Here is a 25,314-nt window from a genome sequence, read left to right as displayed (position 1 = left end):
GAGGATTTCACAGGATTGACTCTGGGTCCCACGCAGCCTCTCGGTGGTCAGGCAGGTGTCATGTGGACGCGTGCGCCAGGCTCCCATGTGGAAGGAGCAATGAGAGAAGCTGTAAGCACAGAGTTCTGTTTGGGGATGACACAGCTACTTAGGGAGAATCGACTAACGTCCTGTTCTTCTGGGAAGCACAGTGCGGTTCCGTCACTGTCCAGGCAAAACACTTTTTGCAGACTCTTGAAACACCTCTGTCATGCATGCACCCACGGAGTGTGCGGTGTGGGCACTGGCCACGTTCAAGGGCAGTGGGACCCCATGCAGCGGTGCTCCCAGAGTTGGGGACAGATGCTGAGCTTTCCTTCCCCGCAGAGATAGTTTTTTTTTTTTTTTTTAATATTTTATTTATTTGTTTGATGGAGAGAGACAGCCAGTCAGAGAGGGAACACAAGCAGGGGGAGTGGGAGAGGAAGAAGCCGACCCCCAGGGGAGGAGCCTGATGTGGGGCTCGATCCCAGAACACCAGGATCAGGTCCTGAGCCAAAGGCAGAGGCTGAAGGACTGAGCCACCCAGGCGCCCCCCGCCCCCCCGCCGCCCCCCGCAGAGACATTTCATGCGTAGCAGTTCACCCTATGTGGTTTCCTCTCTGCCCAGAAGTCAGTGCGTCAGGGTCACCTCGCTAGCCCGCCTGATACCTGGTCCATCAGGTCATGGAGGCACCGGACGTGGCTGAGGCTCCCAGGTGGGGCAGATCTGGTGCCGGCTCCCACGGCCCCGCTGCAGGAACTGTGTGTGAGTTAGCTGCTGTCGGTGGCACTAAGTACAGGCGCTAATCATTTACAGTAAAGAGCTTCTCTGTTCCAAGTGTCCTCGTTCTAAGACGAGCTTAAGTGGGAGTACTCCCGGAGTGACCTTTCTTTTATTCCCTTACCTGCATGTGGACGACGCCGTCGAGAACTCACAGACAAACTGGCAGGATGTTTTACCAGCGGACGTGTGGCTGTGAGTGCCGCGTGCCAGGCAGTGGAGGGAAAGAGGCTTCCATGTGGCTCCCACCGCGCACACTCACGTTCTCGGTTTCTGTTGCGGGAGGACGTTCAAGGCGCCACGCACGTGCATTTGGTCGTGAGCTCGGCTTCCATTTGAGAGGCACGTGCTGGACCACAGCTGTGAGCCCGTGACAAGCACGGGAGGCCGCTCCGAGCTGTGCGTGTGCGGCGACCCCGCCGATGGCCGGCGGGGGTCGGGTGGCCGTGGCCGGCGCAGCACGGCCAGAGGGGGTGGGGGGGGGTGCGTGCGGTGAAGCGGTACGGTGCTCGGAATTCGCTGAGCGGGGAGGGCGGCGAGGTGCGAGCGTGGGGAGGGTGGCACCGCGGGGGACAGTGTCGGTGCGGTCAGCCTCGGAGCGCGCTGGAGGACAGACGGGTCCTCGCTGCACACGAGGACACGCAGCAAGGTCGGACGTGTGACCCTGTTCGCGCGGTCGGGGGGGGGGCGATCCGACCTGGGGGAGAGAAGGCCGGGAAGCTGACGGGCCGGCATGCGACTGTGCGTGAGCGTGCGCTTGCGTGAGAACGTGTACATGGGTGTACCTGTGTGATGCGCCTGTGAGCACGCGCATTGTGTGTGTGTGAGTGAGCATGCGCCTGTGTGCGTGCATGTACGTGTGTGAGTGAGCATGCGCCCGTGTGACGCGCCCTACCTGCGCATGCGCAGTCCCCGCGTGCGTGGCGGCACGGAGTGGTTTTCTCTGGGAGGCCTTGTGACTTGAGGTGAGTTTGCAAGACGTGGTGGAAAAGTGCTGACGTCGTGGCGCACTCGTCTTGCTCGTGTCCCGCCGCGGACGTGGACGGAGCGGTGGTGCTGTGGTGGGTGGTGTGAGGGGGCGGGCCGTTGGAGGTGGTCAGGGTTCAGTGAGGGCATGGGGGGTCCCCGAGGTGGGGTTGGTGTCCTTGCAAGGAGAGCCCGTGCAGCCTGCGCTGACGCCGTGCACAGGTCTGCGGACGCGGAGCGCCTCCCCGACATCGGGCCCCCGGCCCCTGACCTCAAGCTCCGGCCCGGGAGCTCCCCGCCCACCGGCTGATGACCAGCCCGGGTGTTTGAAGGGCTCGCGTGGCTTCGGTGAAGAGCCCGGGAGAAGGCACGCGAAGCCGAATCCTTCGAAAGGACGAGAGTTGACGTCCCTGTAGGATCTGAGGGCACAGCTGCGCACCGGAGGCTGGCATCAGCCCCGTTTTCTTGGTGGGGACGGAACACATGTGCCCCGGGGTCGGCAACACCCGTGGACAGGCGTGATTACAGATTCTAATTCGGTGCAGAAGTCAGCTCTTTGTGGCTCCGTGTGGCCTCAAGGCTGCAGTTGGGGTCTCCTCCGTGCACCTTTCGCTCTCCAGTGATTTGGGAGGCACTCATTGTCGGTGCTCCCGAACGTCTTGGAGCACGAGTTCGAACTGCACTAGATCGGGGAAGGTGCGCCATGAAGCCGAGCCTTCGCGGCCCACATGAGGGAGCCCAGAGCATCTCCGCGGGCACAGGAGGCGAAGGGACACCCGTCTTCCAGTAAAAATGCCCCGTTGCTCCAGGCCAGGCACCGCACACTTCACTGTCACTCAGACAAAACCAGCGTGTCCACAGTGGTCTCCCCTCAGAGGGCCCAGCAAACCAGGCTCAAGAACAGATTCATGGAAAGGTGCCGTGGGTTCTTTGGGGGTCAGTCAGCCTTTAATAAATGGGTAAGAGGTTTTAATGCTTCAGACGTTACAGCATACATTTCATTTCCAGAAGGCTTCTGAAAGCTGTGAATCGTGTAATTGCTTCAGCTATTTCCGTGGGTGGGGTGTGTGTGTCTCATTTCGAGAAGAATGTGGAGCAGGCTCTCGGGAAGCATATCCGCCTGCTGAGGTGGGGTCAGGGTCTGGGACTCTTGCTGTCCAGGGGGCACTCGCTCTTCAAAGTTTAAATCTACATAAGCTCAGGATGTGTCGGTTGCTTCCGTGCTGTCCCTTTCCTCGGAAGTGCTGTCTGGGATCCCACCCATATCCGGAGAGGAGAGACTGCTTAGGGCCGTGTGGCTGGTTGGGGTCTCTTGGGTCGGATGGAGAGAACCCAGTTGCACTGAGCTTCCCACAGGCGCATGGTGGGTCCCCGGCATCACGGTGACAGTCAGGTCCTGCTGCGTCCTGTCAGCGAGGAGAGGCTGGTGCGGACAGGTGGTTGCAGGCCTAGGATGCTCCCAACATGCCTCCCGGGCTGGGAGCTGTGACCTCTCCCATGAGTTCCTTTGAGAAGCACGTCCGTTTCTGAGTTGGTGTACCGCGTGTTTGAAGGCGGGTTTGGGCCTCGTCCGTGATGGTGGGCCAACAGTGGCCCGTGTGTCCTGTGTGCACCCGCATCCAGACAGCGGGGGGACGAGGTGTCTGCTTGGAAGGCATGGCCTGGCGTTGGCGGCCTTGGCCACGTGTGTGATGGATGTGAGGCCACAGGATCATGTGGTTTAGTTCTTGAGAAGCAGAGGGTGGCAGGCGGGAGGGAGGAGGCTGTCAGTGCACCGCGGGGCGGCGGGTGGCGCGGGAGAAAGAGGAAGACCCCGGGGAGCGTGTCTGCAGTTTCACTGACTCCAGCCTGGAGTATTTGGGGGGAATTCAGGGCCTAGGTGCCTAGTGTGAGGTCAAGGTCAAGAGGACATGGGCCATCGGCAGGCACAGTCCCTAGGGTGGAGATGCTGGCGTCCATGAGGACATGCACGGTGATGGAGGAGGGCGTGTGTGTGGTTCTCTGGGCCATGGAGGGGACGGCAGCAGGTGTCTGAGAAAGCTGTGACATCCATGTAAGAACCTAGGCCCAGGGTGATGGAAGCATAAGGAAATAGGAGCCCTGGGAGGGAAGAGTGGGGGGAGGGCTGTGCCGGAGACGGTGGGCTGGCTGCCCCGTCCTGACTGGACCCGACCAGAGCGTCTCGGCTGCACACCAGCTGGACTCTGGCGAATTCCAGTCCCCACTGGGCTCTGGAGTGGCAATGTCACGCTTGCTTCCACATGGTGAGTGCGGAGATGTGACGAGAGATGGAAGCCTGGTGATGGTGGAGTGACCAAATCCTGAATAATGTGACGCCCAGCAGAGAAGTGTGGGCACTTCGAAGGGACACCTGCTCATGTCTCCAGGATTAAAATGTCATTGAAACGCCAAAGCTCGTGCTTGTGGTCTCCTGTGTCTTCATTTCCCAGCTCGCCTGCTTTTGCCAATGTCTGAACATTGGCCATTTGTGCCAGTAAACCAACTCCTCACCTGATGCGACTTTCTGGTAGATCTCTCTCGAGGGCACGCGAACCCGGTCTGTGGCTGAATGGTGGCGCGCCCCCACTGGTGTGTGAGCGTCCGTGGAGGTGGTGCTCTGGGGTCGTGTACCTCGGGGTCTCAGTGTCTCAGGGGTAAATGCCAGCGCAGAGTTGTTGAGAAACAGGCCAGGTGCATAGGAATCTTGTTTTTTAATTCTGGGTCTGGTCCTTTTGTGATGGTAAAGTAGCTGTTTTTTGTCACGTTGACAGGTGCATCTTTTGAGAAATGCCGGTGACGAAGTGACCATCACTGTTGAGTATCTCAGGGATGCGCCGTCATTTCTGAAGCTCCCGTTAGGTAAGGGGTGGCAAGACCTTCAGGGCCCTGGTGGCATTTCCTGCTCCCCACGCTTTTATCCACACGGACGGCAGTGACTGACGGGTGTGACTCAGGGCCTGAGCCTATGCTCGGGGACAAAGGACACGGATAGACACCTCAGCCGTACACATCCCTGAGACCCCGAATTTTCACACAACCACAGGCCTTTCTGGGGATGGTGTCCTCAGACCGCTGTCTGTCAGTTGAGTAACTGTAAAGCTCCTCCTTCAGGTCGGCTCACTGGTCATGGTGACCTACACACCCGCACATACAGAGAAACTAAGTTTGCTCTTGAAACATCCATGTCGACCAGAGGAATTTATGCCGAGAAAGAGAGGAATGTAGTAAGTCCATGCTGTGAGGTGCCTGCCCCGCGCTCACACGGAGATTTATCGCGAGTCTGAGCTGTGATCCAGGTGTAAGTGATGAGTTGCTTATCTAGGAGGATGTTGTAATCCAAGGAGTCACTGTGACCTTTACTGACTACCCAGCCGCCATGTTTTTACAACATGAGTGAGGTTATCTTCCTTCCTGGGGTGGAGCGGGGGGTCGGGGTGCTGTCCTTGGCAGCCAGAAGGGGCAATAGGCACCTCTGTGCTCGCAGGGGCTGCGGCTCTGCTGGTGGCCCCTCGCGGTCAAGTCTCTGGCTCGGCGGGCGTGTCGAACACAGGGGTGGGCGCTGCCCTCCTGTCCCTTGTGTTAAAGAGCAGCCCTCGCCCTGGGCTCGCCCCGTTTGCCTCTTTTCCTGTCCATCGTGGCGCTGCTCCCCTGCGGTGGACCCTCCGTTGGCTGCTGTCCGCGGGCTTAGGTGCAGCTCTGGGCACATTTGTGGCAGGAGGGCCCGTGTTTGACAGAAGGGTCATTGAACTCATTCAGCTTTCTGCTTTCCCTCCCTGAGAACTTGGGCAGATGAGTTTCAGAAATTGCATTTTTTCCCATCAGACCCCTGGGGGTAACCTCACCGCTATTAACTGTTCTTGGGGAAATGGATATCCCTCCCATTGCTGTTCAAACACGTCAGTAAGATTTGCCGTGTGGCCTGCCTTCCTACAAGCCTGCACGTTGTGATTGGGGCGTTTGATGAGAGTGCTGAGGGTTTTGGGGTCAGGAGCACAGCCCGAGACACAGAAGGCAGTGTGCCCAGCAGTTTGAATGAGGAGGCAGGCTGACGTGGGCCGGTCCGCTTGGCCGCGGGTAACACAGCACCACTGCTGGGCGGCTTGAACAGCAGACGCTTCTCGCTCCAGGTTCTGGAGGCTGGACGTCTGGTGAGGGCCTCATTCATAGATGCCTCTCCTGGCTGTGTCCTCACGTGGGGAAGGAGCAAGGGAGCCCTCGGGGGCCTTTTATCAGGTGACCTTATCCCCTCCCACTGGCACCCAGTAGCTTCACATCGGGGGACTGGGGACACAGACGTTCAGTTCACAGCAGAGGTTCGGTTTGGGTGAAATACAGGGATTAGTGTAGGCAGGGGTAGGTGCAGCAGAAGCTTCCTCCCTTGACGGCAGGAGGGCTGCAGAACCATCTGTCCTCTTTCTTGTAAATCTCAGGCAGAATGTCCTAAAGAAACGTGGCTGCAGGAAGCTCATCACACACAGGGCTTAGTGGCTCCTGCTGCTCCGGGCCCCAGTTCAGACTCTGGGCAAGGGCTTCACGGTGATTCTTTGTGGACGAATGTAAAGGCCAGTGAGCATTCGGGCATGCGTGTGGATGTCACACATGTGGCATCGTGTTCATGGAAGGCGGTGCCTCCAGGTGATCTGTGTGTCCGTCTCTCTTTCAGTGTGTCTACCGTGCGTCTGTCCTGTCGGTGTCCTTGTGCATGGATAGAAAGCTTATCACGTGACGTTGAGGCAGAAGGCACGGGGTGACGGGTGGGAGCTGGCATGTTGACACTGAAGACAATCACGTGCCATGTCTTCTGGGGGTGGTGACTTCCGTGGCAGAGTGGGATGGGTGGGGTGTCCAGGCCACCTGTCATTAACATTACTGACAGCGCAGAATTCAAACCACACCAGCAGCATCCTGAAGCCACGGTCAGAGAGGGATGCCCCACGCTGAAGCCAGGGAGCCACCCCAGGCCTGAGGTGGCCATGCCCCGTGGCCACGGGATAGTCGTGGAACTCTGACACGTTGGCTGGAGCTGCCGGAGGCTGTTTTGTTGAGAGATGCATCACTATGGTGCATGGCTTGCCGTCTTGTCACTTCCCCGGCGTTACTGCTGATGTCCCTGCACCGCCGGGCGGAGGCCCACCTGATCTGCGTGGTGAGCTCAGCGGGGCACGCGGGTCAGCATTCCTGTGAAGGTGCTCACAGTTCCCATGAGGGAGCGGAGTCAGACGTGCGTGCCACCTGAGCCACGTGAGATCTGCCTCCCAGGCTTCCCACGTGGCAGGGACGTTGAATTCTGTATTCGTTCGGTGAATGTGTATTCTTCTCTTACCTGGTTCTTTATAATCTACAAGAGTTATAACCTTAGTATCCTAAAAAACGTAAGTGTAGTGGCCATAATCCTCCCCTAAATTCAGACAGTTTCCTCTGGTGAGGCCACGGGATGAAGGCAAACTCACTCTCGCCTGCTCGACCCTTGACCCTGAACTGGGTCATTACTGGTGGAAGCCAGTCACACACTGCAGTAGGAAATGAGCCTGGAACCTTCCGTCCCGTGTCCTCCGCAGCTGCAGCGCTGTCCTCACGCACCGTCCGTGTCTGTATCCAGAACCTTCCATCCGTGTCCTTGGGCATTGTGGAGGGTGCAGGGAATTAGGGAGGCGTTGACTCTGCTCTCAAGTCCCTGGTGAGCCAGTATGGAGAGCCCGTGTGGAGACGCTGAGAGGCAGACTCGGTGCTGGCCTGGGGGCAGCGCTGTGCAGTCAGCAGCTGGTCGAAAGAAAGAAGTGTGGTTGTCAGAGGCGAGCGAGCACCCTGGTGGGAGCAAAGGAGGACAGTGCGCATTTCCCCCGAGTTCTTGGGGCTGCGCGCTTCGCCGTGCACGTAGGAACGTGGTGTTCAGCTGGGAACGGTAGATCCTCACAGATTTTATGTGGACGTGAGAAGGATGCCACAGGGGTGTATTAGCGGCTGCCCCGTGTGTCACACGGCGTCGGGTGGGATTGGAGGCGGGACGTCTGGCTGCAGAGCTCCTCATAGCCCAGCACACTCGTTCCCGTCCATAGTGAGCAGGGCTGGTGGCTTCGGAATGACTGCACATGTGATGTTAGTCGATCGTGGTTTTAATCTTAGGTAGTAGATCAGGCACTAGGGCATCTCAAGGACCAGTGCCCACCGCTGTATTAATCAGGTGTCCATGATTTCAGGCTCACACACTCCTTTCCTGCAGGTGCTTGGGGGTCGGAGGAGGTGGGATGTTCATGTGACAACTGGCGGCCAGCTGTGACCGATCCCGCAGCTGTGCCATCCTCAGTGCCACCCCCCCTTTAGGCGCCCGGACGGTCACACGCCAGGACCCTGGGTCTGCTCAGGGGTAAACAGAGGTCTCCTTCGGGTAAAGCTGGGATGCTTCATGCTCGTGGAAGGGGACCTCACGTGGTCAGGTGTTGTCTTTGAGTGGCTTCACCACCAAGGTGAATGGACTGAATGTCTGAGTCACGCAGGAGCTGCCCACGCTCAGGTTGTGGCCAGAGCTATCCGGGATGGGGCTGTCCGAGAAGACGGCTTTGTGAAGCAGTTCTCACACAGGGGAGACAGCAGGAAAGCTTTCTCCTTTCGCTGGAGAGTTCGCTGTCAGCGCGAAGATCTGTGAATTCATCTTGGTTTTGTCGAGCTGTTGACAGGCTCTGGGCGTCCTGTCCAGTGTTTGAAGGGCCTGGAGGCGGGGGGTTCACCCCTTTACCGGAGCAGGTGCTCTGAGTGTGAGCCCTCTGTCCCGAGCGCCCCCAGCAGCCACACGGAGAGCACTGCGTCAGCAGCATCAGCCACAGACTGCCTCTCGTTTGCTCCCTCTGTGAAATGATGATGGTGGGCCATAGTGCCCACCACACAGCTTTGCATTTTGAGGGAGTAAACAAGACGTTTACAAGGCTCTTAGTTCAGTTTCCAAGAAATTATAAGGATGCTGATGACGGTGTGACCAAGGCAGGCTCGCTCTCTGCCTGTGGTCACCTCACACCAGGGACCTGCAGGGGCGTGGGCCCTGATGCTGGCGGGCAGGCCGGTTGGGGCATGGCGTGGCCAGGAGGCACAGAGACAGACCCACTCAGCTCTGCCCATTTTTTAATCATTCGGTGGCTCTAGCTTGGGAGCCTCAGTTTCTTCTTTTTCCAGAAAAGTCAGAAATCTGGATTTTTAAATGTAATGCCTTCATTTTTCTCAAACGAAACAGATTGAGGCGCCTGGGTGGCTCTGTCAGTTAAGCTTCTGACTCTTGGTTTTAGCTTAGGTCGTGATCTTGGGGTCCTGAGATCAAGCCCCACGTCGGGCTTTCTGCTTGGCGTGGAGTCTGCTTGAGATTCTCTCTCTCCCTGTGCCCCTCCCCGACTCGTTCTCTCTCTCTCCCCCTCCCCCTCCCTGTCAAAACAAACAGATTTGTAGGTCAGAGTTAGCTCCCCCTTGCCAGTGTGGTGCCTCCACCGAGTGGGGTTCATTCCCCTACCGCGGACTGCTGCAGGTGCCCATGGCGCCCCAGCGGGGGCGGCCTGCATTCAGAAGGGGGAGGGTGGAGGTCACGGAGAAGAGAAACCCACAGCTCAGACCGGTGACTGGCTGACCCCAGGTGAGGTGCGGGCGTTTCCTGGCCTGGACCTCTGCTCCTGGCTTGGTCAGAAGGTGTTTGTGTTTAAATACTCCTGTCCACAAACCTACCAGCTTCATCTCTGTGTTTTTCACTAATGTAGTTCGCAGCACCATGATAGTCAGAAAATGTCAACCAGATAGTCATTTGAAGATTAAGAACAGAAAGTCAAGACTAATGTTTAGAAAATCAGCTGACATGACGCTAGTGCTGGAAAGGACAGGGTAGGGTCCCCAGGAACAGTGCTGACAGCCCCCAGTGCCACGCGGGGCAGACTCTGGACCCCAGCGCTGCAGGTCAGGTGGCCAGTCATCTGCTGTCTGCCCCATTTTCTGTGTGAGGCCCAATCTGGGGGGGCCCGGCTGCAGGGCCCCAGGGCAAGGTAGGCGGGTGTTGGTGGCACAGCCTGTAACCGCCCACTCCCTGGAAGGGGCAGGCGTGGGGTCCTGGTGGCTGCCTGGTGCTTCGGGCAATGGCGGTCACTCTAGTCCAGGGCACCCCGTGCTCCGTCTGAGTGAACGTCTCTGGTTTTTCGCAGGGTCCCCGGGGCCAGCCAGCGACCACGGCAGCCGAGCCTGCTCTCCACTGTTTGACAGCGGCTTGCATTTGAACGGCAACCCCAGCAGCACAGTAAGTGCGGCTTCCCTTCCTCTAACCGTGCGGGGGTATCAGTCAGCACAGATGCCCAGGATGGACAGGTCACATGTGGTGGCAGGTGCAGAGGACAGACGTAGGGCAGGATGGGGGATGCCGCTGGCTGGCGTTCGTTCCCACGTGGGACGCCTCGGCACCGCATTGTGGGATGTCGTACTCGTGGTTCGTTCTGTCTCTGGGTGGGCACGCTCAGCTCCAGGGCAGGTCTCACAGTCCTGCTCTGATTTGCCCAAGCGGCTGACCTTGTTTTCAGGATGCCTCTGTCAGGTTCACTCAAGAGGGACGCTGCACAGGGTTTGTTTGCAAATCAGTAGCACCCCCCTGAGCAAGTACGGTGCTGTGTACTTGCTGTGAGTGTCCATCATGCTCCAAGTCCCCTTCCCGCCCAGAGAACAGCAGCTGAGCCAGAGCAGGGAAGTGGCCTGGCCTCGGGCCCTGGCCGCAGGGGCCCAACCCCGCTCCCCACGCAGCCGGTCTGCTGCAGCCTCCTTCCAGGACGTGGGCTCCTTGTCCATGGGTGTCAGTGGACGCAAATCAGAATCCTGTAAGCAGTCTGAGAATGTTCTGTTGGAAATCATACCCAGTTGCACTCCTAACACCACCTGCTGCTGGGCCTGCAGTGGACACTGAGAACAAAGTCTGTGTTGAGACATATCGTTCTGAAAATAGCATCGTTTTTCGTTTTAACCTTTTAGTGTAGCTCTTGATATTTAAAGATTGCATTTGGCGTCTTTGTGAGCTGTGAAGCAGAATACTGACACAAAAGCCCGTGAACTCAACTCAATAATGAGAATATTGTCACTAGCTTTTTAATCCACGTGTCGTGCCTCTGTACCATTTCCTGGCCCTCCCGAAAGTTAGCCGTCCTGAATCTCGTGCTGTCATCCCCTGAATAGAAGATAGCTTTATCTCTGTGTGTATGTGTATATACGTCTCTAAAAAGATACCGTTTCATTTTACTTTGAGCTTTACAAAATATTACTCTGCTATAGGCTTCTGCGACTTACACTTTGAATTACTGTTAGGTTTTTAAGATCCACAAATGTTGTGGCGTATAGGCCTGGCGTTTCATTTGTCTGCTCGTTGCTGTGTCGTATTAATTCTGTGAATATACTACAACGTATTTATCGATTACTGACTGGCAGTGGACATTTGACTTGTTCTCTGGGCTTTTTCTCAGTGTGTTGTTGGAATCTGGGCTGCCACAGGCAGAGGCCAAGTTTGCAGGTGTTTGGTTTTCAAAGGAACACGGCCTTCTCTCCACACGCTTGCAAGCGTGCACCTGCCTCCCCTCCCAGCAACACTGGGGGTTCCTGCTGGCCCGTGGCTCCCGCACTGCTCGGTCTCTTTTGGGGCTTTAATGTTTTGAAATATAGTGTGTGTAAAATGGCTATTTTGCTGGGGATTTATTTTCATTTCTGCCATCACAGAGGAGGTCTGTTTGCTTTCTCCTCAGTGTTCACCTTTGGTTTCTCATCTCTGGTGAAACGCTGTCCACCACGCTTGCATGTAGACACAAGGTTGTCTGTCTTTCCCTCTCTGACCCATCGGGATTCTTCACATGTGCTTGGAGCTAATACTCTGTTGGTTGTCGGTCACAAACCTCTCACGGTTTACAGCTAGTGTTTTTGTGGTACTTACATTATCTTCTGTAAATAGAAGTTAATTTCAACGCAGCTAAATGCGTCTACGTCTTCCTGGGTTTAGAATCCGGTTCAGAGAAACTTTTCTTATCCTTTGTTTGTAAAAGATACTTGTTTTTATTTTCTTCTAAATATTTTCTTGTTTGCTTTCCACTTTATGTCTCTAAGCGTATAGGATTCATTTTTGTAAAACATGTGAAAAGTAGGGATCAGATTCATTTTCTTGGATAACAACTTGTCATGATCTGTTTCCTTAGGGGCCGTTGTGCCACCTGGATCCTCAGCCACATGTCCTGGCCACGGGTTTACCGCTGAGCCTTGCTTGGACTCTCTTTGTCAGTGTCAAAACCAGTACCACACTTAATTGCTGCGTGTTCATAATGCATTTTTATCTGCAGGCCAAAGCCGTACTGAAATCTCTTAATTCACTCTGTTCTTCCCATCCTCTCTCTCCCTGTTTTTTCTTGTGAATTTTTAAAACCTCTGATCAGATTCCACAAAGTCTTGGGATTTTTATTGTAACTGTATGAAATTTAGATCTGTAGAGAAGCTCATCTTTACTACTGCCAAAGGAATCTTAGGTTTTCTTTAATATTTTTCAATCAGGTTTATTTTTTTTCCTCTTGGGTTAATTTCAACAGAAGATAGTTCATTTTACCAACTTTTGGCTCCACAGATCAGCACAACACCAGTTTCTACTTACTTTTTTTCCCTTACTCCATTCATTTTATTTACATTTTTGTGCTTTCTTATTTCTTATGATCCAATCTGACAGTCTGTGCCCCTCGATGGAGTGTGTGGTGTTGACTGACGTGTATTCTAGCTTGTTTCTGATCACGGACTTTGAATTTTTATCGGTCCCCTTTTACTACTTCTTTTCTTCTTGATCTTTAAATTATTTTGGTTAAATTTTTTACATGTCTTTCTTCTAAAATTCTCTCTGCAAGTTTGAAATATATATACTTCATTTCCATTTATTTAGAGCTCGCCCTTGAAATTTTGCCATATGTCTACTTTGTTTACAACATAGAAACATACAACGTCTTCCGTTCCTTCTGGAACGAGGCAAGGACCTTGTAACTCTCTCCCGACTTCCCTGCTGCCACTCTGTGTTTGAAGCCACTTTCACCCCACCCAAGTCAGGAGTTGTAGGGTCGCCCCACATGGAGACGTTTGCAGCCTCCTGTCCTCATCAGGACTTCTGCATTCAATGCTTTTACAGACTCAGCGTCCTTTCTCCTCAGGGGCTCTATGGGCGGCCAGTCTGTTTCAAGTTATTTTGAAACGGGTTATTTTCTCTAAACTTGAGCCTTTTTCCACTGTCTGTGGTTTCTAGTGTCAAAGCCAGGAAGTTTTCTCTCAATGTGGCTGCAGGTCCAGGGGCGTTTGCTCGGGCAGCTTCCAACGGTGGTGACCGGATACAGCCTCTTTTTTGTCTCTGATATTCGTGTTCTCTGAATCTGCGTCCTCATCATTCATGGGGGCACACGGCCCCACGTGGGCCTCCCTCCGGCCACCACCCCGGGACTCGGATTGCGTGCCGGAGAGCCGCCTCCTGTCAGAGCTCTTACTTCTCCACATTTCCTTCTGTTTCTCATTGGGCTACCTTCTAGGAAATTTCCGAAGATGTTTATTTCATTATTTTTTTCAACTTTGTACAGTATCCTGGTTGAACCGTCTGCTGAGGCCTGTTTTTTTAAAACCATCAGGATCATGTTAATGCGATTCCCCTTAGAGTGTGTACAGAGCGTGGGACATATGCCCAGGAGTCTGTCAGGAAAGGTGACGCAGTCTGTTGGAGACGGGGTGTGCACTTGAGAAGGGAGCAGACGGGGTCGGAGAGATCCTGCCCGCAGTCTCCCCAGCACCTCCCTCTCACGGCCTCCGGCTTGGTGGACACGATCCGCACGGTGGTGCAGGCACCATGAACGTGTGTCCTCGGCCTCCTCCTCATCCTTATCACAAAAGTGGGAAAGAGGGGTGCACAGCTTATCAGTGCTCTCTTGTCAAACAGTTCACCTTCAAAACAAGATGTCAGAGTTGTTCGAAACACGTTACAGAGAATCTGCATCCCAGAGAGTCAGAAAATTGTCATTTTTAAAAGATACCAAGACTTAGAATCCTATAAAGATTTTAAAGACTGTTACTTGGTTTTCCAGGTGGAAACACTAATCATCCCATTAATAGTCCAGCAGCGGCTTGCTCCCATGTTCTTCCCCGTTGGGCTTTCTCTTCCAAATGCGATTTATCTCTGTGATCATCCTTTGCACTCAACAGTGGATTACGTCAAACACAGCAAAGTGGTCATGCATGTGGGGGTCGGAGAGTGAACAGACTCTGCCCTGCGCCACGTTGTATGGAAAGAAGTGAGTCGGACGTCCTCAGACTCTCAGGATTTAGACCGTTTCTGGCGGTGGCATTGTCAGAATTGCTCAGATCGCTTTCATCCTCCCAGGACTAAACCTGCTGAGCAAGAGACGGAGTTTGTTCAGAGCGGCTCTGCGGTCACAGGGTCCCTCAGGGCTGGTCCCGCTCTCACAGCCTGTGCCGCTGACCCCGCTGCATCCGCGGCCTGTCCGTGCGCAGGTGGCCGAGCCTCGCGGGACGCGTGCTTTCTCCTGTCCGCGATTACTGGAGGGGCTTCCTGTGCTGCCTTGTCTATATGACAACTTTTCTGTGTGTTTATTCTGAACTAAACTTTCAACCACCCCGCCCCCTTCCCAGACGTGACATTTCTGCCCCCCCCCCCCCCGCCACCCCATAAGACGAGGTTGGCTCACGTGCTCTCTCCCAGCCCTGGGGTGTGCCTCACACAGTTTAAAATTCTGACTTCATCTGCTCGCTACACTATTTCTCTACCAGAAATCCTCACTGAATGTTTACAACAAAGAGTCTCATTCACGTTGATGTCATATATTTAGGTGATTTCTCTTCTGTCCCCTGACCTCCCACTCTCCTGCAAGCCCTACTGGCTCCCTGCATACCCGGTTATGCTCATGCAGCCCTTCAGAGAGGGCACAGAGCGGGCCGCTTCCTGACGCTTTCATGCCCAGGAAGGTTTCCGTTGTCCTGAGCGAGAGTGGGTGCTTTCCCTGTGTTCTCACTCGGGTTCTTGGGCGCCCACCTGACCCTGACACACCAGACCCTTGCCAGTCTCCTGTTGCACCTGTGGCAGAGGCAGAATAAGGCTGCTCTGAGTACTTCCCTTCATAAGAAAACCTTATAAAAAAGGAATATGGAGATGCAATTACAGAAAAATATCTGATAGGAAATACGTGGTCTTCCAAGTTACAGATTTCAAAAAAACAAAACAAAACAAAGACCTTAAAAAGACTGAGGTCATTGTAAAGAACTAAATGATTCAAGAAACATCTAGGAAAAATACATCAAAACACAAAACGAAATGTTACAGAAATTATATGAGAACAGATAAAAACTAGTAAACAGTTGTAAAAAGGAAAGAGCAGACATAAGAAAAAATAATTAAACCAACAAAACAATTGAACAAATATTAAATAAACACATAAACAATGAAGTTTTCTGGGTGAAAGAACAGATGGGCTCCCAGGCAGAGATAACGGATGAGTGAATGATACTTAACTGTTTAATTAAAGGATGAGGCACATACAGGGACGTATACAATTCAGAAGCAACAGCTCGAGGAATTTTAGAACACCCTGGTCAACCTGTAGCACATCACCAAATCTCAAAGCGACCCCTCCCCCGACAAGGAAAAGTAATCACTACTTTGACTTCAATCAACATAAATTAATTTTAAGTTTTTTGAATTTCAGATTGATGGAATGATACACTTTTGTCTGACTTTGTTGCCAATAATCAATATTAAAATCAACGAGAGAAATCATAGATCACTTACGAAAAATGACAATTTTATTGATAGCAGATTTCTCAACAATAACAAGGGAAAATGTATAATAGTCCAGTAACGTTTTCAAAACTATGGAGACAGAAATAACTGTTGATCTATCTTTGTGTTCCTCACAAAGCCGTCTCTCTAGAACAAGGTAAAAATACAGACTTGGTAACGTGAAGAGAATTTGAAAGACTATCACCAGCAGACTTCCACTAACAGAATTTCTAAGGAACATATTTCAGGAAGAGAAATTAAAGTGACCTCAGAAGGGCAGTTGATTAAAAGAGGCAAATATGTATGTGAATCTACACAAAGGTTTTCTGTGGAAAGTACTAGCAGCTAAAGAGAGCGGAGATGTAGACCAGTGAACACGGTGTGTAGGACTCGGAGCTGGAGGACCGGATAGAGAAGGTGCAGAAGTCCCTCTGTGGTTAGACTACTTCACAAATTAGTAAAACCACCAGTAAAACTAAAGATCAAAAGAAAAAGAGCAAATTGCAAAAAACCTCTTAATTAAAAATGCACAAAGAAAAATAATAGAAAAATAAGGCAATGAAAGAGCCAAAGAAATTAAATATGAATATAAATATAGTAGTAATAAAATACATATAAATAGGCTTAATTTACTACTTAAGAGCCACAGATTATTTCAACCTATAAGACTGAAATCATATCAGGCATCTTTTCCAATCACAGTGGTATGAAACTAGAAATCCAGTACAAGAAGAAAACTGAAAAATTCACAAATATGTAGAGATTAAACCACGTGCTGCTGAGCAACCAATGGGTCAGTGAAGAAATCAAAATAGAAATCCAAAAATGGCGTTAGACAAGTGAAAATGGAAATGCAGCATACCAAAGTGTATGGGATGCAGCCAGAGTAATTCTCAGAGGGACGTTGATGGTGATAAGTACCTGCATTAGGAGAAAAGAGGGAGCTCAGATAAACAATCAACATTATAACTCTGGAAACTAGAAACAGAACAGACGAAGCCCAAAGCTGGTAGAAGAAGGAAATAACAAAAACCAGGGTGGACATAAATGAAATAAAAACTAAACAGACAGTAGAAAAGATCAGCGAAACCAAGAGCTAGTTTTCTGAAAAGATAAACAAAATAGACAAAATTTTACCTAGACTCACCATGAAAAAAGAGAGGGCATTCAAAATAAAAGAAGAAATGACTGATGTTACAGAAATACAAAGGATCACAAGAATACTTTGAACAATAACATGCCAACAATCAGACGACCCAGCAGAAATGGAGACATTCCCAGAAATGTAAGACCAACCGGGGCTGAATTGTGAAGAAAGGGAAAATCTGAACAGACCTTTTACTGGTGAGGAGACTGAATCAGTAAGCAAACCTCCCAACAGAGGAAAGTCCAGGGTCAGATTACTTCAACAGTGAATTCTTTAAAGAATTAACACCAGTCTTCTCAAACTCTCCTAAAAAAGTGAAGAGGAGGGGAGAATTCCAAACTCATTGTGCGAGGTCAGTATCAAACTAACACCAAAACCAGACAAGAAGAGAAATTACAGGCCAATATTCCTGATGAACATAGATGCAAAAATCCTTAACAAAATATTCACAAACTGAATTTGACAGTGCAGTACAAGGATCGTACACCTTGGTCAAGGGGATTTGTCCCAGGCACGGACGGAGGTTTCACTGTCCACAGTTCAGTCACTGTGCTGTCCCCTTAACAAACGAAGGACAGAAATCATACCAGCATCTCAGTAGATGCAGGAAAATGTCATTAGATAAAATTCTGCATCTCTTCTCAACAAACTGTACAGAAGGAACATACCTCAACCCAATAAAGGCACCATATATAAGTCCACAGCTAGCAGCATACTTGGTGGTGAGAGGCTGAAAGGTTTTCATCAAAGGTCAGGTGCAGGGCAAGGATGCCTCTCTCCCCAGTCCTATTCAGCATTGGACTCAAAGTCCTAGCCAGAGGAATTAGGCAAGAAAAAGAAATAATAGGCATTGAGATCAGAAGGGAAGAAGTAAAACTGTCTCTGTTTGCAGCGACATGGTATTATATAGAGAAAACCCTAAAAACTCCCCCCAAAACTGTTAGAAGCAATAAATTCAGTAAATTTGCAGATATACAAATATACAAAAATATAAATACAAAATCAATTGTATTTCTCTACAGTCAGACTATAAAGTGAAAATTTAAGAAAATCCCATTTGAAATTGCATCAAAAAGAATAAAATACATAGGAATAAATTTAACCAAGGAGGTGAAAGACCTGTACACTGAAAACTAAATTAAACATTAATAAAAGAAACTGAAGAAGACAAAAATAAGTGAAAAGATAACTTATGATCATGGATTGTAAGAATTAATATCATTAAAATGTTCATACTACCCAAAGCAATCTACAGATTCAATGCAACCCCTATCAAAATTCCTATAGCATTTTTCACAGAAATAGAACAAACAATCCTAAAATTTGTATGAAACCAAGAAAAACTAAGAAAAGCCAGAGCAATCTTGAAAAAGAACAAAGCTGAAGGCATCAAAGTTATAGTAATCAAAACTGTGTGGTATTGGTGCCAAAGACAGACACATAGATGAATAGAGAGCCTAGAAATAAACCTAAGCTCATATGGTCAATTAGTTTATTACAGAAGAGCCTAGAGCATACAGTGGAGAAAAGACAGTCTGTTCAATCATGGTGTTGGGAAAGCTGGTCAGCTACTTGCAAAAGAATGAAACTGGCCCACTTTCTTGACACCATACACAAAAATGAACTCAAAATGGACAAAAGACTTGAATATAAGACCCCACAGCTTAAACTTCCTAGAAGAAAATAGAGGGTATAAGCACCTTGATATTGGTCTTGGTGATCATTTTTGAGATTTGACCCCAAACACAAAGATAACAAAAGCAAAAATAAAGAAGTGGAACATCACACAGAAAGACTTCTGGCTGGCGCGCAGGGTGGCTCCGTCAGTGAAGTGTCCAGCTCTGGACTTCAACTCAGTTCATGATCTCAGGGTCGTGAGATCCAGCCCCATGTCAGGCTCTGCTCAGCAGGGAGTCTGCTGGAGATTCTCTCCCTCTGTTCCTTCACCCACTCCCTCTCTAAGAAAAAAAGAAGGCGCATCAAAGGAAACCATCAACAAAAAGGAAATATTTGATTTGTGAGGGGTTAATATTCAAAATTTACAAAGAACACATACAGCTCAAGAGCGAAGACCTTATAGTTCAGTTAAAAATCAGGTGGAGAAACTAAACAGGTATTTTTCCACAGAAGACACACAGATGGCCAACAAAGACATGAAAAGATGCTCAACATCACTCAACATCAGGGAAATTGAATCAAAACCACAATGAGATACCACCTCATACCTGTCAGAATGGCTAGAATCAACAACACAAGAAACAGCAGGTGTTGGCAAAGATGCGGAGAAAGGGACCCTTGTGCACTGTTGGTGGGAATGCAAACTGGTGTAACCACTCTGGAAAACAGTGTGGAGGGTCCTGAAAAAGGTAAAAATAGAACCATCATACGACCCAGTGATCCCACTTCCGGGAATATATCCAAAGGCAAGGAAATCACTGTGTTGGAGAGATCCCTGTACTCCCACGTTCATGCCGCCTTTTCACGAGCACCAAGGTAGGAAACAGCCTCAGTGTCTACTGGTGGATGAATGGAGGGAGAACGTAGGTGTATCCACACCTGCATCTACAGTGAATATTCTGCGGCCTTAGGAAGATGGGAAATCCTGCCATTGTGATAGCATGGACCGATCTTGATGGCATCACGATAAGTGAAATGAATCAGAGAAAAACAAAGACAAATCCTGTATGATTTCACTTATACGTAGAATAAAAAAGAGAGAGAAATCCTCATAGAAACAGTGACAGGTGGGTGGCTGCCAGAGGGGACCTGGGTGGACGTGGTCAGAAGGTCATAGTAGTCATGATAACAGCAGTGACAGGTGCAGAGCAGGTTTTCTGCGGCGGGAATCCTAAATGCTGTGCATTTATTGTGATTACCGCCTTTGTGCAGAAAGGGGTAAACTGTGGCACACAGATACTCATTTACCAGGAGCGCAGCTAGTGCTTGACTCGGAGTTGGAGCCACCGCGGGATCTGGGCCTGGGGTCTGCCTTCTGTAACCAACAGCTTCGTAGCATTTACCGTGGGCCCTGTGCGCTCGAGCACCTGTCCACGCATGCGGTCCTCTTCGCCCTGTTCAGGCGGGCCCTTTACTGCCATTTGACAGGCGAGGAAGCTGATTCTCGGGAAATTAGTAGCTCGCCAAGAAGTTTAAATGGGGCCAAGGTGTAGACCAGAGTGGAGACCGGGGTGTAGACCAGGCAGGCTGGCTGCAGAGGCTAAGGGAAGAGACTGGGTGATTTAGCATTAGGAAAATACTTTTTCATTCAGTCAGGCATTCATCTGTTAAACAACGATGATTGAATATTCATGTATTGAAGTGTGTTTTCTAGCCCTGGGGATTGTGGTAGCCAGCGACCCCAGATATGCCCACAGCCCGATCCCTGGGACCTGTGAATGCGTGTGTTACCACCATGCAGAAGGGACCTTGCAGGTGTGTTTGAGATCCGAGACGGGGAGCAGATCCTGGGCTGCCTCATGGCCGTGTCCTCACGGGTCCCCGTGCGAGAGGGGGTGTGGGACCGCGAGGACCGGACTCCCCGCCGGCGACCCCGAGGACTAGCCCTGCCCACACCGTCAGAGTGGTGTGGGCAGTGATAAGCAGTAAGTTTGTGTTGATTCAACCCCTGAGCTGGGGGTTAACGTGTTGCAGGGCAGTTAGGACGCTTAATCTGAGGTCAGAATGGAGCCACATTTTTACACAATCGCAGCAAGGCTCCGAAGCCCACTTATCCCTGCTTGAGATGGGTTTGTTTTTCCCCATTATTATTAATTCACAAAACGTCGACTTTTCCTCTTGTAAATCAGAAATGACTGTCTCATACAACTTTCTGCCGTCTTTGTCACACGGCCTCGGCTGTGTCTAACAAGCTTTATACGAGACGTGGCTTTGCCACGTTGGTGCGTGGCTGCGTTGGTTATGGGATGGTGCTAGGGCTGTGGCTCTCCTTTGAAGCCCTGAGCCTACAATAATATCATATTTTTCTAGAAATAGTATTTGCCCATCTCCCTCTCCTTTACATCATGTGCTTCAGTATTTCATTGATCCTTATCTGAGATAGATTGGGTAGCAGTGGTGACCCCGCTGGCTTCTTAAATGACCACAAAGAGCCTGGGAAGAGTCAGGTCCAATTTTTCTTTATTATTCATGTTCCATAAGAGATTTTTCATCTTATGATAATGATTTCAGGTTGAAGAATATGGCAGCAATCTGTTGTCAGTGAAGTTCATTTGCTTTTAATAATGGTATTGTTACGATACTTAAAAATTTATGCAATATAAGTAATTAGATAGCTGTCTTCACAAAATTAATGGATTAATATTTACATTTTAGAATAACAGACTAAATGTTTTCACTCAAAGTATGTCAAATTTAAATAGAAAAATTACTTACATATTTCTTATGAAATGCTAAGACTGTACTGTGTGGCACTTGGTGTTCGTTCCTGAAATTTATGTCTTAATTTAGCTGCAGAAAACGATTTCAGAATAAACTGTCTCCCTCAGTAATAATTAATATTTGATGGCTACTTGAGCCTTTAAGAGTTGCTCCTTGGAGAGAAAACAAATGAGAAATATTATTTCAGGGGAAACACACTTGATTTAAACAGCCACCCCGTTGTGGGGACAGCGGAAGCCACTGGAGACAAGCTGGGACTGTTGTCCCGAAGCTCATGTGTGGCTGGTTCCCAGCAGCTGTGGCGGCCTCCTTGCTGCCTGCGTCGCGAGCTCGTTGGGCCTGCGGGGGGGGGGGGGGGGGCGCCTGGCCTCAGGGCACTCTAGCGGGGAGGGTCCAGCGCTGAGGCACACCATGCCTATTGTCTGGACACGTGGCGTTCTCAAAGTCAATGAGGACAGGAAGAGCAGGAAAAGCTGAAGCTGTTAAGAAACTCTCTTAGTTCTGGATGTATTTAAAGAGAGTCAGGAATGACGATGCTGCACCAAGTCCCCCTGCGTGCTGCCCGTGGCCCTTCTCCTCCCCAGAAGGAAGAGCTGCCCATGGCAGTTGACCAGTAAGAAGCAAATGCAGAAATGGGCTCACACCCATGCAGACTACATTAGGCCACGCAGCCAGTCTGGGGGGTCACGGGGCCAACCCAGTGGTCACGGCTGCAGGGCCTGCCTGCATGGGACAGACAGACAATCGCCATGACTTGCTCTGGGAGGAGCTTCATGGTTTCCCTGGTGGCCCCCCAGGGAAGCTCTTCCCACGTACCTGGTCCCTCCACGTGGGTAGGGCTCCTCCCTCAGGGCAGATGGTGCCCTCCGACCGCCTGTGCAAGCCACTCACCACCTGGGTGCTCTGAGCTCCTGAGGACATGAAGCCCAGCATGCCCAGACAGCCCCACAGGACTCAGAACCCTCCTGCGTCCCTGGGAGGAGGAAGGACGGACCAGTGTCCTCCAAACTCAGCGTGGATGCAGAGCTCAGGACCACAGAAGCAGGCTCTCGGTGGGCAGCCCAGTGTCTGTGTTCCAGCTCCCGTTATTTGGTTCCAACCTTGGTGCCTCCGTAGAATTAAGACACAGTGCAGTTGGAATATTCAGTTGCATTAGTTTCAGGGAAGCCCACACTTTTGCAAATAAAAGTGCTCACATCCCCATGGATGATCCATTTAGGAGTTGTTCCTGCCTGGAGATGGTCAGTAAAATTCTGCAAGCTCTCCGCAACTTCCTGTGTTTCCCAGTGACATGTGGACTTGGAAACAGAAGATGATCCGTAACTGCAGGATGCTCTGTGACACGCTCTGCTGAGCCGTGGCCTGGTCTGGCGGGGATGTTGGTTGTGCAGGGACTGTGCACACTCCGGGTAGCAGAGGTGCGTGTGCTCACTACATCCCTGTGTCTGTGGTCTGGGCTGTCGGCCTGGGGACGGCAGATCTTCTCTCCTACTGATTCAGGAGCCTTCTTGGAACCAGAGGAGGAATGGTGGAAGGGTCAGGGGCAGAGGGGAGGAGAACAGGGTGCAGATGGCCAAGGCTTTGGAGGCCTCATAGCTGCCACTGGCCAGAGCGGCAGGGCGTCATCAGGCACGCGCTCCTCACTTCCTCCTGGATGCGGATTCTTTGCTATTTGAACGGTGGGAAGACACAGGCATGAAGGAGACCTTCCAGGGGAATTTGTTAGGTGTTTCTTCAGTTGGTGTTGCTTTTTTTTTCCTGAAAAATATCTTTTTTTTTTTTTTTTAAAGATTTTATTTATTTATGTGACAGAGAGACAGCCAGCGAGAGAGGGAACACAGCAGGGGGAGTGGGAGAGGAAGAAGCAGGCTCCTAGCAGAGGAGCCCGATGTGGGACTCGATCCCGGTACGCCGGGATCACGCCCTGAGCCGAAGGCAGACGCTTTAACGACTGCGCTACCCAGGCGCCCCCTGAAAAATATCTTGATAAAAATTCCAGTCTGGCACTGGGCATCGGCGGTGAGAATTTTGCCATTCCGAGGGTAACGTTGGTGGGAATCTGTGTGAGGCAGGTCCTTGCAGGGATTCGAGCAGAGCTGTTCACATGGACACTTTCACACGGTCTTCTTTCCACGCTTCCAGACAGTAAACCGAAATTTAAAAGGTGCAGTAATGTGGGTACATCCCCCAAATAGGCCTGTGCAATGTTACAGAGGTAAGCTCAGCTGAGACCAGAGTTCAACATCCATGAGAAGTGAGCTGCTGAGAAAGTTTAGTATAAGCAGGTGCTGGATGTGAAGCCTGATGACAGAGAACAGGCTCTCACGTCTGCGTCGTGTTCAGCACTGACCGCGCACCTGCTGTGTTTCAGGCACAGTGCCGTCTCCCTTTCCAGTCTCCCAGAGGTGGTCACATTAACTCTATTTATAGATTAGGAAAATGAGGATCCAGGGCCCCAGGTAGTGAGTAGCAAAAATAAGTAGCAAGCTTGGAGCTGGGGCTGTGTTTGGGTTAAACAGCGTTTCTTGTTGAGGGCATATATTTGTATAAAATATATATTTATGTGTAATTATAGTAACACAATATTTGTTTCTCCTTATAATATGTCGTACGTACTAAGTATGTTTATATTGTGCACATAAGTGTTTATTTGGAAGGCGGAGTTGGTCCAGAGACAGAACAGGATAAGCCCAGGATGGTGTAAGGCTGCAGCAGGTGTCGGGGACCCAGCAGAGAAGGTGACTCTCAGAACCATAAGTCCAGGCCCGAGAAGTACTGGAGTTTCGGGCCTCCTGGTACTGCATTAAATTATTGTTCTGGTCTGGATTTGTCCGCTGCACACGTGCTGGCTTTGCAAGCAGTTGCGTTCAGATGCGGGACCTGAGTCCGTGGACGGACGTAAGAACACACAGTATATTCCATATAGGTCTTGTCCAGAGTGTCAGTGAGAGTGTAAATATGACAGGTTTGTTGGTGAATTTATTGATTTAAATTCAGACCCTGAAAGTGTTGAGTAGTAAATTATAACTGATGCGTTCTTCCTCTGAAGCTGTGATTTGGGCATGTGGGTCTGAGCTGTGGTTCGGGAATCGGCACGACTTGACATCTTCAGACCCCGGGAAGCCTGGCTTTTTCTGGGACTCCCCAAACTCTGAGCCCCGGTCCCATATCTGATGACATCACATGTGCTGTCCCTGGGACCACTGTGCACGCAACAGCCACGTCTGTGGTCTGCGTCCCCCATTCTTTTGTGTCCAGAGACATAATGAAGAGCGTAAGAGACCAGACCGGAGCTGTTTACACTGTTGCAGAAGTAAGCACTAGTCATCACACCCCCCACCCCACCTGTAGCACCTGTGACCACATGCTGTATCCCTCGCTGCTGTGGAGGGACCCTCTGGTGTCACGGGAGTGAGGAGGTGAGGGATATGTCCAGCAGGTGGGGAGGTCGTCAGGACGAGGGCGCCAGCAGCCGCTTCTGGGTGGGGGTAGTGGAGGGGCCGGACCTCCGTGGGCAGCCCCTGTGGCCGCTGGAAGAGAACCACAGAACGAGATGCGGGCATTCCTCACCCTCGCTTGCGGCAAATGGCGTCTGTGGACAGGGTAGCAACGGCATTCCCTCCCACACCTGAAGTTTCAGCAAGATCTTTCTGTCTGTAATAGATTTCTACCAAAATTACATTTAATGGTATTATACTATTTTAATTTTATAGTTTTGTACGAGCAAACTGCTAAAACTTATAATTCTTTTGTACTGAAAATGTCGAAATGGTGAATTACTGTTCTTGCATTAAGTGTAATTTATATTCAATATTTCTGCTTTTCTATCTTATGCAGTGGATTTGCTTTTATGTCAAAAGCACAAAATGACTCAGCAAGGTATATCGTGTGTAAAGAAGATAGGATTCATTCATGGTTTCTTTTAAAATGTCTGGCGTGTCACGAGAGTAAATGACCGAGGAGGCGACCATGCTTCCTGCTGGCGCATGTCTTCTGCCTCCGCCTTTGCTGCCACCACCGTGTTCAGGGCAGCAGGAGAGCCGTGTCCACGTGAACCTGGCTGCAGTTCCAGGGAGGAGCTCAGCACAAACCATAGGAAAGGATTCTGAAGGAAGGAAGTCCTTTGTACAAAACACAGTTTCCTTCATTTCAGAAACCTTCAAATATCGACAGACGACTGAAGACATTCCAAGGAAATTAAGTGAC

At 50.7% G+C, this 25,314-nt stretch overlaps 1 protein-coding gene across 3 annotated transcripts in view; it reads left to right on the top strand.

The window, feature by feature from the left end:
- The window catches only part of SNTG2 (syntrophin gamma 2), a 205,974-nt gene that overhangs the window by 80,889 nt on the left and 99,771 nt on the right, over positions 1 to 25,314 (top strand). For all 3 annotated transcript variants that reach the window (XM_044390009.3, XM_057309257.1, XM_057309258.1), the window contains 2 exons: positions 4,540 to 4,627; positions 9,937 to 10,028. In XM_044390009.3, coding sequence (XP_044245944.2) covers positions 4,540 to 4,627; positions 9,937 to 10,028 — 180 coding nt within the window. The remainder of the gene's footprint in view (positions 1 to 4,539; positions 4,628 to 9,936; positions 10,029 to 25,314) is intronic.

The sequence above is a fragment of the Ursus arctos genome, unplaced genomic scaffold (assembly GCF_023065955.2).
Source record: "Ursus arctos isolate Adak ecotype North America unplaced genomic scaffold, UrsArc2.0 scaffold_8, whole genome shotgun sequence".
In the NCBI taxonomy this organism is placed as follows: domain Eukaryota; kingdom Metazoa; phylum Chordata; class Mammalia; order Carnivora; family Ursidae; genus Ursus; species Ursus arctos.
Note: the sequence above shows the minus strand (reverse complement) of the source record. Positions and strands in the feature narration are given on the sequence as shown.